Source organism: Talpa occidentalis, unplaced genomic scaffold (assembly GCF_014898055.3).
Source record: "Talpa occidentalis isolate TD23 unplaced genomic scaffold, MPIMG_talOcc4v2.1 talOcc4.9, whole genome shotgun sequence".
Lineage (NCBI taxonomy): Eukaryota > Metazoa > Chordata > Mammalia > Eulipotyphla > Talpidae > Talpa > Talpa occidentalis.
This window is the reverse complement of record NW_023605305.1, coordinates 98204039-98219678: the sequence shown is the minus strand read 5'-3', so window position 1 is coordinate 98219678 and position 15640 is coordinate 98204039. Positions and strand designations below refer to the sequence as shown.

General features: G+C 37.4%; 1 protein-coding gene across 1 annotated transcript in view; it reads left to right on the top strand.

Moving 5' to 3' along the window:
- Positions 1 to 15640, top strand: part of DPYD (dihydropyrimidine dehydrogenase) — a 743206-nt gene that overhangs the window by 626236 nt on the left and 101330 nt on the right. Inside the window, exon 20 of the mRNA XM_037498291.2 lies at positions 5555 to 5734. Within this exon, the coding sequence (XP_037354188.1) occupies positions 5555 to 5734 (180 nt within the window). The remainder of the gene's footprint in view (positions 1 to 5554; positions 5735 to 15640) is intronic.

Below are 15640 nucleotides of genomic sequence, written 5' to 3'. Positions count from 1 at the left end.
ATTGATTCCCAGTGCTGAAAAAATTGCATACGTAAAATAGATTTTAAATGTAAATTATCACAAATAATTTATGATTAATGTGTTAATCTCATTTAATGAGAAAGGAATTGCACCCCACAACCTACTGTCACCTCCCAGGTATTTGTACAGTTGCTTTGCATAGACAGATTTTGATTAAATGTGCCTGCACTGAAAATGAAAATTCAGGGCACTGTGTCAGACCTCTGGACTACATTATTTGGTGGCAAGAGGAGCTTTATTGCACACCTCAAATCCTGCTACACAGGAAGCTACCACCTACTCAGCTGCTGCATAGGGCTGGGCCTGCTGAGAATCTAGGGGTCCCTGTTTAAAACAGCTACTACAAGGATAGTCATGCTTATGGAAATAATTAATGGTGGCAATGATCCTTATAATGGCACCTGATGCCCTGCTGTGAAGAAAGATAAACCAGCCTTCACCATAAAGAACTTACAAATTATACTAGGCAAACATGTTAACAGCTATTAAGAGTCCTAATCAGAGCTGTTAAACAAACAATTAAGAGATGTCATATAAAATACACCCATTTAGGAATAGCAGCTACATGTTTGGAGTTTTAAAAGGAGCCATTTACCTTTGAGATAGAGATTAAGCCCTCAGAGAAGTACAAAGGTTAGGCAAGAACAAGCCACCTTTCTGAGCAAATCCATTTCCTGAGCAACAAGCCCCATGGACAAAGCTCTGTTCCCAATAGTGAACTTACATGCTAAGATTTATCTTTAGTCTTATTGCTATTTAATCAGAAATTACTCTCGTTTCTTCAGTTGTGACTTATTATAAGTAGTGTTTCTTTAAGGGGTCATGAAAATGTTGCTGCAACGTAATAAAAATCAAGAAGAAATTATTTATCTGGAAAAAACTTACTTTGCAAAGAGCCATTCAGGTTAAGGTGAGATTCATTCCCACAGGTACTTAAAATCTGCTCTTCTAAGTGTGGTCCAGCAGCATCAGCACCTCCTGGGAGCTCATCACAAATGCAGGATCTTGGATCTCATTTCAAACTTACACTATAGAATCTCATTTGAATGAGGTCTTCAGGTAGTTTATATGTGTATTAAAATTTTAAGCAAAATATCATTGTGAAGAATTCCTACTATCTGAAATTCTATCAGGAAAATTAATGTTTTATCTTATTAGAAAGTAGAAATTATCTACTTTAGGAAATTATCTACTTTACAGGATTTGTCACACAAAAGTGTGACATTTGCCTTATGATGAAACATCTCTGGAATGTGCCCCTGCAGTCCATGTTTGATGGTGGATTCAGAGTTTCTAGCACAGTACCTCCTCCCAGCCATATTCAGTCTCCATCTTATAGGCTCTCCTCCCTCCTCAGGTTTATGTTCCCATCACATCCTCACTATAGTTTCTGTTATGTGGGACTCTAGCTATGTGGCTTAAATGACACAAGAGAGGCTAGGAGAGCGTGAGTCTTACCAGCCTTAGATCCAACCATGTTTCACCATCTTAAATTACACCACATCCACCCAGCACTACTTGGTTGAGTCTGCCATATACAAGTTGTGCCATATTTCTAGATAAAGAGAATGAGTGTTCTTTTTGATTTCTTCATTAGAAAAAATCAGACTGAGGTTAAACTTTACCATTTATACATTGCAAACTGCCCAGATTGTCTTTTAGTAGCAAGGTTTTACACTAGTCATGAACATCCCATGAGCTGTGACAGGATGTGATTTTCAAAATCTGATTTCTTATATTCATTTGGTAAGCTGTTTATAAGACTACAAAGTATAGCCATAAATATAATATATACTACAAGAAAAAGAAACTCAGTGAACAAAAAGGATTAAGTACAGCATCATTTGACTTTACAACTTAAAAAAAAAATCTTATAGAGGAAATTATAATGAACTTCTTTACAGATGTCCTAAAAAAAAAAATGAACTCTAAAATGTTGTAACAGACCTAATTAATGTTTGAATTGTTCATTCTGAGAAATAGATTTTTTAATGTAGTATAAATGGGTTTCATATAAAATATTCTTGTCTGTATTTATTGTTTTTTCAATGCTTCTTCCTACACTATAGTAACAGCACATCAGAATAAGAAGTGAAGGGATTTTTTTTAAAGATTTATTTATTTATAAAAGAACTGGGGTACAGGTTAGAGGCATGGGTGGGTAAGAGAATTCACCAGAGAGAGCAGGGAGCAGAACAGGCAGACGGACCAAAGACACTGCTGAGGGGAGCAGTGGGCGAGGCAGGAGAGGTCTGCCACACCATGTGGGTTTCTCCCTGGACAGCTGGGAATGGAACCCATGCTTCAGAGGCTGCAGACAGCTTCACAGTGCAGTGTTCAACCCACTGTGCCACCGGGGAAGCCCAGGGATTTTGTTTTTGATTTTTGTTTTGTTTGCCTCTTGCTCATACTATACAAGTTAGAAGGTAAATAAAATAGTATTTCATTGACAGTGTTCATCTAGCAGTAGTATGGGTTTTTCAAAACAATAGCTATACTTGGGTTGAAAATCATTTGATCATTTTATTTATTTTTTTATTTTTTTAAAGATTTATTTATTTATGCATACAAAAGCTGGGGCACAGGCCAGAGATGCAGGGGGTGAGAGGATCCACTGGAGACAGTGGGGAACAGAACAAGCAGACTGACAAAATATACTGCTGAGGGGAGCAGCAGGTGAGAGAGGATAGATCTGCCTCGCATGTGGGTTTCTCCCTGGCCGGCTAGGGATCAAACTCATGCTGCAGATGCTGTGGATTGCTTCATAGGGCAGTGCTTAACCCCTTGCGCCACCAGGGAGGCCCCATTTGATCATTTTAAAAGCATTCACATTTGGTTCATAGAATGATTGGAGTCACAGATAATTGTAGTTACATTAAAATAATTTTTCTTTGGTCATTGACATAACCACACCAATGGTCACTTTTCAGCCCTAATGTTAATTTGCCTTCATGTTGCACTTGACATCTCCCTTGATATTGTCTTTTATCTCTTTTGTTTAGTGTCCTTCATGATCATTTTTCCCCTTCCTTTTAAATGTTTGTATTCCCAGAATTCCATATATATCCTTTTACATACATAGCATGGAACCACTACCATATCCCACTTAGAATTCCTTATTCTGGAAACCATTGGCATGTTGTCAGTAAATTCTCTCAAGCTACCTAGCAACAGCTATGTATTAGCTAGTGTGTTAGGCATGAGGATAACAATAACATTTATTAATGGAATCCAGAAGGCTTTAGGAGATATTGATAGAGAACCTAATTCATTCTCCTATTTTCAGATATTTCCTCATATTCATATATGACATGATTTTTCTTTGTTGGTTAGCATTGTCAGGCATAGTGATACATATGAAAAATTTAACATATGGGAAAAGGGATTAAAAATGAGTTGTGGTTTGCTTACTTCAGTTTCAGCGACTGCTTCATTGGATTGGTTTAGAACATAGATAAGGAACAGTCCTGAATTCCACATTGTAAATTTTGAATTTGAAGTGATGGTAAACCATCTGGGGTAAGAGGTCCTACTGGAAGTTGTAAATCAGTCTTTGGAATCCATATGTGGTGTCAAAATGGGAGCAAGATCTTTGAAAAAAATCAACTCATGGAATCCAGATTCTTTAAGTTCTAACTCAAATTTTAACACACAGTCTCAAGTATACTTTTATTAGCAGGATCCTAATTTCTTGGATTCAGCCTCTTAATTCTAGAATTTTTTATGTGTCTTTATGACTTATGATCTCAAAATTAAAATTTTTTCTGAATTATCCATTCATTCAGCATTTATTTATGAGGGCAGGATAAGTGGCAAAGGCTGCTCTAATCACTAGGGATAACATTGCAGCTAAGATTAATACAGGTTCCTCCCTTCTGAAGCATCAGTCTTTTTGAGGAGTGAGCTGTTAATCAAATAGCCATGCTGTAGTTCTAAGTAAAAAACGTCTGAGTTAAAGGAGACTTAATGTATTCTGAGCTGGTGGAGGTCTCCTCGAGAAAGTATTTTTTGTCATGAGACTAAGGAAAGACTGGTAGTTCCACATGTACAGGGAAAGGCCTGCTAGGCAGCAAGATTATATGAAAAGCAATGTGTATGGCAAATTTGAGGAAAAGAGGAAAGATCAGGAATACACTGAACAAGAAGCAGAACCAGAGTAGATGTGACTGAAGATGTAGACAAGGGTAAATGGTGGTTGAATTAACTAATGAACAACACTCTAGCATGACCACCTCCAGATACAAGAACTACTACTAGGTACTAAATTCCAGTGGAGGAAAATGAGAGGATTAAAAGGCCCTTTTGTTATTGGGCAGAAAGAAGGGCACACCAGACCCCCATAAATGGGTTCTGCTATCAGAAAAAGAGAAATATGAACTCTTTGTGTATAATATTGTCAGTATAAAATAAATGTAAGAGAATTAGTGTTCAGTAGAGAGAAGAGAAAGAATATAGTTACCCATCCTCTTGGGGTAGACACCCAGCCAAAGCACGGCCACTGAGGCCCGAAAGCTTGCCATAGTCCAAGGCACCTTCTGACAGAGTCCCATAGGAAAAGAGCAGAAGAGGCCAGGCAAGTCTGGAAGGAAAGAAACAAAATCAAAGTACAAATCAAGATAAAGGTTGCCATTGTCAGCCGCACCATGGGTCTCTCACCCACATCTCTTTCAAATGTCTTCTTCCTTGTCCCCCAGAACTTCTTCATGGCTCTCTGTTCTATGGATTTCTCCATGTCTGCTCTTCTGTCTCTGAGAGGCAGACCCTTCTTCTAGTCTTTTCTAGCTTCGCCTCAGAGCCAGCTCACCCTTTATTAAGTGGGGCAGGAAACATGGAACCTCCCCTTTCTATGGAGATGACACTGTTACACTTTGTTCTGTTGTGGCAGATTTGCCTCCTTAAAAATTCACCTGATAGAATCCTTTTTTTTTTTAGATTTGTTTATTTATTTATTTATACAAGCACTGGGTACAGTCAGAGGCGCGGGAGGGTGAGAGAATTCACCAGAGCCAGAGCGGGGAGCAGAGCAGGCAGAAGGACCGAAGTACACTGCTGAGGGCAGCAGCGGGCGGCAGGAGAGGTCTGCGCGCCATGTGGGACCCTCCTCTGGTGGCCGGGGAACAGCCGGGGATCGAACCGGTGCTGCAGAGGCTGCAGGCAGCTTCGCAACCCAGCGCTCAACTGCTGCGCCACCGGGGAGGCCCCTTGAATCCTATTTTTAACAGTCATACTGAGGTCTACCTGACTTGTGATAAACTGCTCATAGAGTGTACAATTTGAAAAATTTTGTAATGTATATACACCTGTGAACCTTACTACTTTAAGTTTATGAAAATATTCATTGTCCCTGAAAGAGTTTCTGAGCCCATTTGCAGCCCCTCCCTCCCCACACTGCACCCCCAGGCAATGATTGCTGTGTCATGCCTACAACAGTGCCTGACACAAACAGTAAATTTTGTCAGATAAATGAAAATTGAGTCTTTTTGGAGAATTACCTCTTGGTTTAATGTTTGGTTGGTTGCTCCGTCTTCCCTAGGTATGCAGTGCTGTGCAAAATCAGGATTTCACTGTGATCGAAGACTACTGCACGGGCCTCAAAGCCCTACTTTATCTGAAAAGCATCGAAGAACTCCAAGACTGGGATGGGCAGAGTCCAGCTACCATGAGGCACCAAAAAGGAAAACCAGTTCCTCGAATTGCTGAACTCGTGGGAAAGGTATGTGCTGTCCTCGCCTGTGTTGTCCTTGAGAAGTCCGTCTTGTTGGCTTTCTATTTCAGTTCTTATTTGTCCTCCCACCATCTCACTTACAGTGCCTGCTGGAAGTGATTTCTACAGTAAAATCATTCTGAAGAAGGCTTGATTACAGCTATGTGATGGTCTACGAGTACATCTTTATAAAACCAATATAACGCAAGGTCATATAAAAAAAAAAGGATTGAAGTTTTTAGTGTAAAGTGCCTCCAAGTTCTTGCTTACTGTGGTGATGACTGGCATTCTTTCCAGTGGGAGGCTGGAGATTTCTTTATTCTTTAACAAGCTCTGGAAATTATAACATTACCTTTCTATTTTCAAGACAATCAAATCACTAGAGCCCTGAATAATATGATGAAGTTTTTTAAAATTAAAATCTAATCAGTATCTTTTGTAACTGCTGCTGCTATGTGGTTAAACCTGGGCTCAAAAGGTTATGTCCCAACTTTCTCACTAACTGCTATTTTCAGAGAAATATACACTACATTTACATTTTGTATAATACAGTGATTTTAGCAAATCTTTTCTAAAACAACATTCAGCATTTTGCCTTTGTATTTCCTTTGTTATATTCTAAATAGACAACCATTGTCAGAGACATTTCTTCAGTCCTGAATGAGGGGAGGGAAAAATTATAATTCTTAGTCTTTTCAGCTTGTCACTACATCAATAATTAACTTAAAAAAAGAGAGAGGCAAGTATAAAAAGATTCTTTAAGGAAGCATTTAATAATTCAAATGAATCTTAACTTGAAACAGGTCACATGAAAAAGAATGAGAAACAAAAACCCTGGGTGCTCTGCCTTCGTTGGCAGATTTAGGGGCTCAGAAAGAATAAGAGAAACATCATAGAACTGACTTATATTTGGCTAATTTTCAGGGAAAAATCACTGTTTTTCTCATAATAACCAAAAAAGAAAGACTTCTTGAAGAATAATGTGTGTGATTGCAAGTCCAGTAATGAAAAACAAAAGGAAGGAAGAAAGAAAATCTTTACAGCATAGATTCCAGGAAAATACCGTGATGAATGATTCTATGAGTGGCAATCAAACAGAAAGGCTGGGTGGCATTAATATTTATAATATTGTAATTAGCAAAACTGTGTCTAAGCAGCATTATTAGTGTAACTAATCATATTATCATAAACTGAGTCTGCAGTATTTAGACACTGAGTGTTCTTGCCTTTATCAATGACCATCAATATTCTAAGACTGTTCATAATTGTAAAAAATTCACAAATAACTTTAACTCATTCCATGTAAATGTCTCAAGTAAATGGTTTCTGACACGATAGATTATGACCATCGATAAAAGCATTGTCTCAAATTTGAGTGGTTGCCATGTGAGCTGAAATGCAAGTCTCTGCATTGCACTGTGTCATTTTGTCTTTAAAGGACTTCCACGCTCATTTCAAAACTTACATATTCAAATAAAAGATGGATAATGATGGAGACACTTGTGTCAATGACATAAGTGGAAATTGATTTTTCTGATAGTTTGAATCTAGATTCAGACTTTATTTTGGTAAGCCCAGCCTTCATTAAAATCCTAAGTATAATTTTGGCATTATTATTTGTTTTAAAAAAGATTTTGCCTATGTGATTATATTAGTGATTCATTTTTCAGAGCTAAGTTGAAGAACAAGCAGATGGTCTGCTAATAGATCTGTGCTCCTGAATTCTCTGGTGCAGGCTGACATGACTAAAACAATAGGTGACTATCCCCTTTAGGTTAATATCCCTAATAGTGAATCAAAGCACATTGGATCCAAGGTACAGGTGGCTTCCTAATTGTTCCTTCCTAGTGTTGCTGGGTTGGGGACAGAGAGGGAAGAGGAGGGTTTTTGAAAATAATTCATATTATGCTTACATTCGCTAAAGAATAGGATTCTACTCTTTGCAATGTTTTCGTGCCACAGGGAAAACAGGAGCAGTGATAGTCCCTTTTTAGAATGACCCACTAGAAGTAGTTTGCTTCTTTAAACAGGAAAGATTTATTTAGAAAGTACAATTGTTACTCTACTTAATCTTTCACTCAGAGGTCAGGCTAGAATAAATTAGAGTAGAAATTTAGAGGAAACCAATTACAATGCAGTGTTTGAAGATTGAGAGAAATTGAGGCTCTAATGGTGGAAACAAGGATTTAGCCAAATTAGTCATGTTTTCTTTTAAGCAATTAATATATTGAATATACCCTCCCTAAGTATACCTCACTTACTAATTGATTAAACTTCCCAAGCAATGTTTCTTCAGCAGGCTTTGAAAGGGCTAGAAGTCAGGCATTTATAGTTGGCACTGGTCTTATAGAACCAGTTGTATGCATTTGTGCCAGTAAGAAAATGAATCCCACAGGAAGAGCAATTGGGAACTGCATCACCTCTGAGCTGTTGATCTTGAACTGTTGGTACTTGGGTACCAGGTGGCTCACTTGTGGAAAATGTCCACTCCGAGGCCCCCTCCCCCAGAGATCCTGATTCAATTGGTCAGAAGTAAGTCCGGGAACCTGCAATTTAACATCCAGATGGGAAAGAAGAGCTTCAATGATCTGTGTTCCCCAAAGGAATGAAAAAGAGAATATCTGTAGACTAGTCAGTGATCGAGAAGTTCTCAATGAGCACAATACAAGCTTCTCTTGAAAGAAAAAGATGCAAATAATTTTTTGAGCTAGTAAAGAAATGAAGTAGAGAGGCAGGAGAGGAAATCCAGAGAAGCAGCTTGATGGGTTCTGAATGGCCAGCAGTTGAAAATACTGTAAGGAACCAGGACAGGAAATTCATGTACAGTAGCATAAAAAAAAAATGTAAACAGAGTTGTGAGGACAGAAACACTTTGCTGTCAAAGACTTGGTATCCAGTGTCCTGTTAAACATCAAGTGGAAAGCCTGTTGGGAATAAGGAACAAACTATTTATTCATAGGTTCGTTAGAATGGAAGGGTCTCGGTAGCAAACACCTTGTTATTTTATACTCAGTCATCCTGTTTCCCTCTCTTCCTGGAGAAAACCTAGACAACTCCATGGAAGTGCAGTGGTTACCTGCTACATATAGGACAGTGGTGATTAGCAGAGTTCAGAATAAAACTGTTAGGTGTGCTTGATGCTTCATTACTTACTAGGTAGGCAACTTGGGCAAGTTGATTAATCTCTCTAAATCTGTTTCGAAAACTATAAAATGAAGATAATCATACCAGTCCACAATCCTTCATTAACAATTCTGAAAACCAAAAAGCGCTGAAACCAAATGTTTCACATAACTCATTTGGCAGCAAAACTGATCTGAACTGATGTGAGGCTATTTGTAATCTTTATTTATTCCTCTTAGAGCAAACATTTAAATGTTTGCTGTGGAAAGACTAAGGTGTTTGATTCTAGGTTGCTCCCCCACACCTTGCTAGAGATATGTGCACCATTTTACCTGTCTAACATCCAAAAGACAACTCTGAATTCTGAGATACATTTGCCCCAAGGACTTTAGATAATTTAAGTATTATCATGCTAAAATGAGAATATGAATCCAATAACACCTTTATCCACAAATAACACCTTCATCCACAAATTCTTTTTTTTTTTTTTTTTTTTTTTTTTTGTGGTACCCTCGCCAGTGGCCAGGGAATGAACTGGCGCTGCAGAGGCTGCAGGCAGCCTCGCAGCCCTGCGCGCAACCACTGCCCCACAAGGGGAGGCTCTCCACAAATTCTTTTTTAGAGCTGTAAGCAAAGAATATGTAATTTTAGTGATATTAGAAAATAAAATGTTGGTATTTGGTATCTGTAGGTGTGACAAATAAGAATTGTATTGTGATTGCTTAAGAAAAATGAAAAAAAAAACTAGATGATCCTCTAATATTAGATCAGAAAATTGTACACCCAGAAAACATGGAAGGAAATGTCCTTACTATTCTCTGTTTTGGATGCAAAAGGGATTCTTAAGCAAGAGCCTTTGAAAAGGAAACAATGCAGGGTCTGCATATATGTTCACATGCTGCTCCCTCTATCTGCAAAATCTTTCCAGTTCTATAAAGAGAAATTCTCAAGTATGTCCTTTTTGGAATTACTCTCAGACCTCTACTTCAGATTTAATTTCTCTTTGTCTTTATCAGCCTCACAGGCTGCAGGTGTCACGCAGCATATGAATTTTTACAGGTATATTCCCTTTACTAGACCTTAAGCACACTTGTTGTATTCATCTTTGTATCCTAATTTCTTGGACACCCACTGATATAGAATAAGGACTTTATAATTGTGATTGAGTAAGAAAATGAGTAAGTGAATGTTGAAAAAAACAGTCTAGTAGGAGCATCATTAATCATCACTTGACTTAGCAGGTCATTAGTTTTCCCATTATGTCAGAAATGAAAAGAAGGTAAAAAGAAGAGACATAAATTTTGAACTTAAAACTCTCTTTTGTATGAATGTAGCTCAGAGCGATGAGAAGGAAAGAGGCCAGAATGGAGAGAATGAGGTAGTCAGGTGAGCAACCTTCACTTTTTTGTCTTGTCAAAGTGTGCCTAGAATGTCAACTTCTTGAGGGCCTCCATCACACCATGTGTCCTGGTGCAGACACAGTGTCAACCACAGGAGCTTAGCCACATGGTAGCTGAATTGCTGAATGAATATATTGATCAATCACTCATTTATTATAAGATCTATTTTTAAATGTCACTTCCTTGTTCATGAAGTCTTCTATCTCCCTCTTCCTCTCCCTTCAGGAAATTCCAGCCACTCCTTGAGCCATTTGCACACATATTGCAGCTATCACATTATCTTCTAGTTCTGTTTCTTCTTGTCCATCATTGATCTTACGATTATGAGCATCTTGAGAACAGCAAGCATGTCTTATTTATATTTCATTTTTCAAGCATCTAGCACAAAGCTAAATGCTTATAGAATTAAGTTGTACAAACTATGGTATCCTTATTTAGGAGGAAAAAAAAATAAAGCCAATTTATAATTAAAATTCCAGCCAGGTACTTTCAAGAATAACAGTCATTTTAGAAGAAAACAGTAAACATGCCAAATTACTTTCAGTAGGTCTTAAAATATGATGAAATACCTATCAGTATATTAGTAAGTGAATATAATCTGTGCTCATTAAAAAGCCTTCACTAGGATATAATCAGAAAAACTGTCATAGTGCTTGTATAGCAACTTGAAAAACAAGGCTGTGTTTCAATAGTAGAAACCAAAATTGGTGCATCCGTTTGACCAGATGCATCACTTCCATGTTATTTTAAAGTCAAAATAATACAATTTTATAAAACGCCTGTGGTATTTCATATGTCGATGTCTAACTATATATTTGTTTCTGGCATGTTATCCAACGCAGAGAGAACAAAAAAGTGTTCAACAGGAATCTATAACTTCACAAGCAAAACCATTATAAAAAAATATACTGACAATATATGAAGAAGAGAGTGGCGTCTCCTATGTACCACATTTTTTAAAATATTTTTTATTAAGGTAACTGGTTTACAACACTATGTGGTTGAGAAATAAAGCATCCCACCTCCTCAAATATAAGTTAGCACAGCACACCCACCACCAAGGGAGGCAACTATAGTCCTCCATCCTAATCTATTCTGTGTCTTCTTCCCCTTCTGCCCTCTGTTCCTCTCCCCCTCTGATAGCCTCAGTGTTATAGGCAGAGTTCTAGGACTTGTTTTTGGTTTGGTGTCATTTGACTCTTTATTTTGTTCCTCCATATTCCACAAATGAATGGAAACCATTTAGTATGAGTCTTTCTCCTTCTGACTTATTTCATTTAACGTAATTCCCTTCAGGTCCATCATGTTGTTATAAATGACTTCATATGATTTAATATGTTTGGCCTCTCCAGGCTTCCAGAGATCCAGAGAACTGATCTTGCAGCCATTGAGTGAGGGGTCAAGGGAGGTACCTGATGGTATCCAGACAGTGTGGGAGTGGGGGCCAAGTGTTGGCCAGTGTCTGTGGCACCACTGATCTTCCTCTCTGGCCTCCAGACCCAAGTCTCTCTGGGTGTCATCAGTGAGCTCCACAAGCTCATACCAGTCCTGAGGCATGAGGGAGGGGATGTTGCCCAGCACTCTGTCCTCGTTTCTCTTACTGGGGACTTGGCCTTCTGGGAGCACCCCAGCTCCTCCAAATGTATCTCCTCTCAGTCGGTGGTATGCATCTCCACACCACTGAGTTCTCCCCTATCCAGGGCTGCAAACAAGGTGGCAGGCAAGCTGTGGTTTGACACAGCCTCCAGGTGCTTCTCTCCATACCTCTTGCATAATTAAACACTTACCTCTTCAGTGTCCCTTCTGTTGTGGTCCAACTGATCTCTGATGTGCAATAGGGCTTCCATTTATCCCCAAGCCATGGGACCCTTTGGTTGCAGTGCCAATATGGGTTAACTCAGATTATACTCCCAGAAGCAAAGCAAGGAACCATCTCTGACCAAATCTGACTACAATTTAAAAAATATTATGTCTTTCATACTATTTATTTTCCCATGCTTTTAATTTTTTCCAAGGTAATATAAATTGACACAAAGAAAAATGCACAGGTCTAAAATAAACCATTTGATGAGTTTTGATGAATGCATGTACCCAGGAAATCCTGACTATTATCAAGAGACTGAATACTTCCCACACCTCAGAAGATTCTCTTCTGCATTTTCCCAGTTGCTATCCATCCCTTGTACCCACCAACAAAAACAGACACTATCTGGTTTTTATCATCATAGATTAGTTCATTCATATTCCTTTAGCATCATGTAATTAGAATTGCACAGAATACTTTTATTTTCAACTGGTAATATTATGTACATAGAAAGCGGTAAATAACCTATATAAAACACTATTGAAATCAGTAAGTGTACTTAGCAAAGTTGCATGTTACAAAAAATAAATAAGTCAGTTGTATTGCTGTGTGAACAATAGGAGTAATGAACAATTGGAAAATTAAATTTTAAAATGCCATATACAATAACATTTAAAAACCATAAAATATTTAGGAGCAGATTTAAATATATGCAATATTCACACTGAAAACTATGAAGGATTGCTGAGAAAAATTAATGGAGAATGTGTTAAAATGCCAAATATCTCCAGTTTAAACTGTAGATATATCATGATTTCAGTCAAAATCCCAACACGTTTTTATAGTTGACAAGCTGATTCTAAAATTTACAAAGGAGCTAGAATATCCACAATTATCAGAAAAGGAACAAAGTTAGAACATTTGAACTGTCTTCAAGATTTTTATAAATTTAAGGTAATCAAGCATGTTGGTGTCAGGATAGACAAACAGATCAATAGAACAGATATAAAGTCTGGAAATAGACCCACACATATACACTCAATTGATTTTTGACAGAAGTGCCAAAACAATCCAATGGAGATTGGAAGCTTTATCTATAAATGATGTTAGAATTAACGAACACACATATATACGTGTTCAAAAAATGAATGTCATACTTTCCTTGCACAGGACACAAAAGTAATTTTTAATATGTCATAGATATGAAAGTAAAATCTTAAAGGAAAACACAAATAATAGCTTCATGACCTTAGAACAAGGAAAAATTTCTTAGGATAGAGAGAAAACTGTACCAAAAAAAATTACAATCAAAATTAACTACTGTTCCTCAAAAGACATTTATGAAAATGAAAATTCAAGTCATAGAATAGGAGGAAAAAATCCATAATACTTTCATCTCACAAAGAAGTGACTAGAATAGATGTATTATATGTTAATAATAACAAAAAAAAATACTTTATAAATGTAAAATGGAATCACTTGACAAAATTCAATGTAATCAATAAGTATATGGAAACTTAGAGTGAAAAATCCATAGTGAGGGACCTGCCTATAGGCTTTTGCAGTGACCTCCTGTGTAGGTATGATAACTTTTTTTGCTCTTTTCTCTAATGATCACTTGCAGAGCAAACCCAAAAAGGGAGACAGGAGGTGAAAGGCATTTTCCTAAAAGTTCATCGTAGGGCCCTCTAGTCCATTCATTCATGTTATTTTCTCCCCTTCCAGCTCTCTCCTGCCAATTATTCTCCCTGGGGCTGCCAGTTGGGCACATTATATTGTTAGAAAACTTCCAGATTACAATCTTCATTTCTATCAGTTACTTTCTTAAGGATTGAAATAGAAAACAGTACTACTGTGGTCACTTTCTATGATCACAGAAAGATCACATGCACCTAAATACTTTTCATTGTTTTAGCTCATTTGATAAGACCTGGGGGGGAAAAAAAAAAAGCACCACTCTCTGGAAGTTCAAAATTTCTAAAATTGCCAAATTAGAACCTACTGCATAGTTGTTATGGGGACTTATCTACATCTCTAAAGGTCATCAGATTATTTGAGAAGCATCTTAGGTAGAATGCTGAAATGCCAAGTATACTTAAAGAATAGGGCAGATATGTATCTTATAAATGGTGATTATTCTGACCTAGATGGGAAAAAATATTAGATAAACTTGATGGCCTCCTCTTATAGTTCAGAGTATCTGATGCCCTATTTGTGTGTAATGATCCTACAAAGGGGTAAATGTATTGTAGTGAAAAAAACTAACCTGTTTGGAGTCCCACAGATCTAGATTTTAATGCAGGTTCAGTGTTTTACTCCTGGAAAACTTGGGTCATTTTGATGAAGCCTCCTCTTCTGCAGCTGCAAATTGAGATGATCAGAGCTATCTCACAGGTGCTTTATAAAGATCTGAAATCACATATGTAAAGTGTAAAATGGCAGACATTCAATATATGACAGTTATTGTCATAATTGTAATAAATAGGGATATTCTAAGGTCATTTGGAAATGTGATCTATCCATATCCAGAATACATGGGTAATTTTAAGGTAAAAGAAGACGAGAGCAATTAATTTATGAGTTGATTTCTTCTATCTTTTGTGAAAATTCTCAGGTCATATACCATTTTTTTTATATTTCCTCTATACCTTCTATTGATTACATGATCTTACTACTTAGTTTTCTTTAATCTGGTTAAAAGTTAGCATCTTTCTCCTTGAAGCACTTTCTTTCACACAAAACACACATATATATGCGTGCATGCATACACAAAGTACAATACACTATTCTGAAATCTTTTCTTTCTTTCTTTTGTTAATTTTAGGCTTTGGGAGCAAACTAGCATGAATGTTGGTTTGTTAGTCCTAAAACAGGTAGAATGGAGGAGCCTGCTGCTATTGCCAGCACAGAAGTAACAGTATCCTAATTTAATATGAGCTGTTAGAGAAGGTACTAATAGGAGACACTCATGTTATGGAAAGAGGCAATTTTCTATTGCTTATAATCAGAACAGTTTATGCCCCTACAAGCTTCCCCGCCTGGTTTCTCTCCAATCTCAGGGTTAAGTGGATTCACTTTGTAAGGAAACACTGATAAGTCAGTAGTAGTTGCTAGGAGTTCTATATAAAGAAGGATTATGACTTAAAAGCCAAGCCCAGCAGAGGTGTATGATTGATTGACAGTGTCTGCATGTGCATGGACACAGGATAGGACATGTAGACCATGACTTTCCACTTCCCTGAGTGTGGAACACTGATCGCTTGCCTTGCAAGAAGTTGGGTAGCAGTGAGCTTTTGAATTTCTAACCCCTGCAGCTGCCTCATTTGAGGTCCACCATTGTGTACCTGACTTAAAATGTAAACCATACATTATTTGCCAGCATCCCATCATGCTTTGCCTGATTCATCTGTCTGATTTTAAAAATGATGATTCCCTGTTTCTCCTCACTCGTAAAATTGATATCTAATTGCCAAGCACAAATGTAATTATTTCCTTTGTCACTTTCATGAAAGTGGTTAAGTATAATTTCTCATACTTCATCAAATATACTACTTTAATCAGAATGCACCATATTAATATTAATTATAT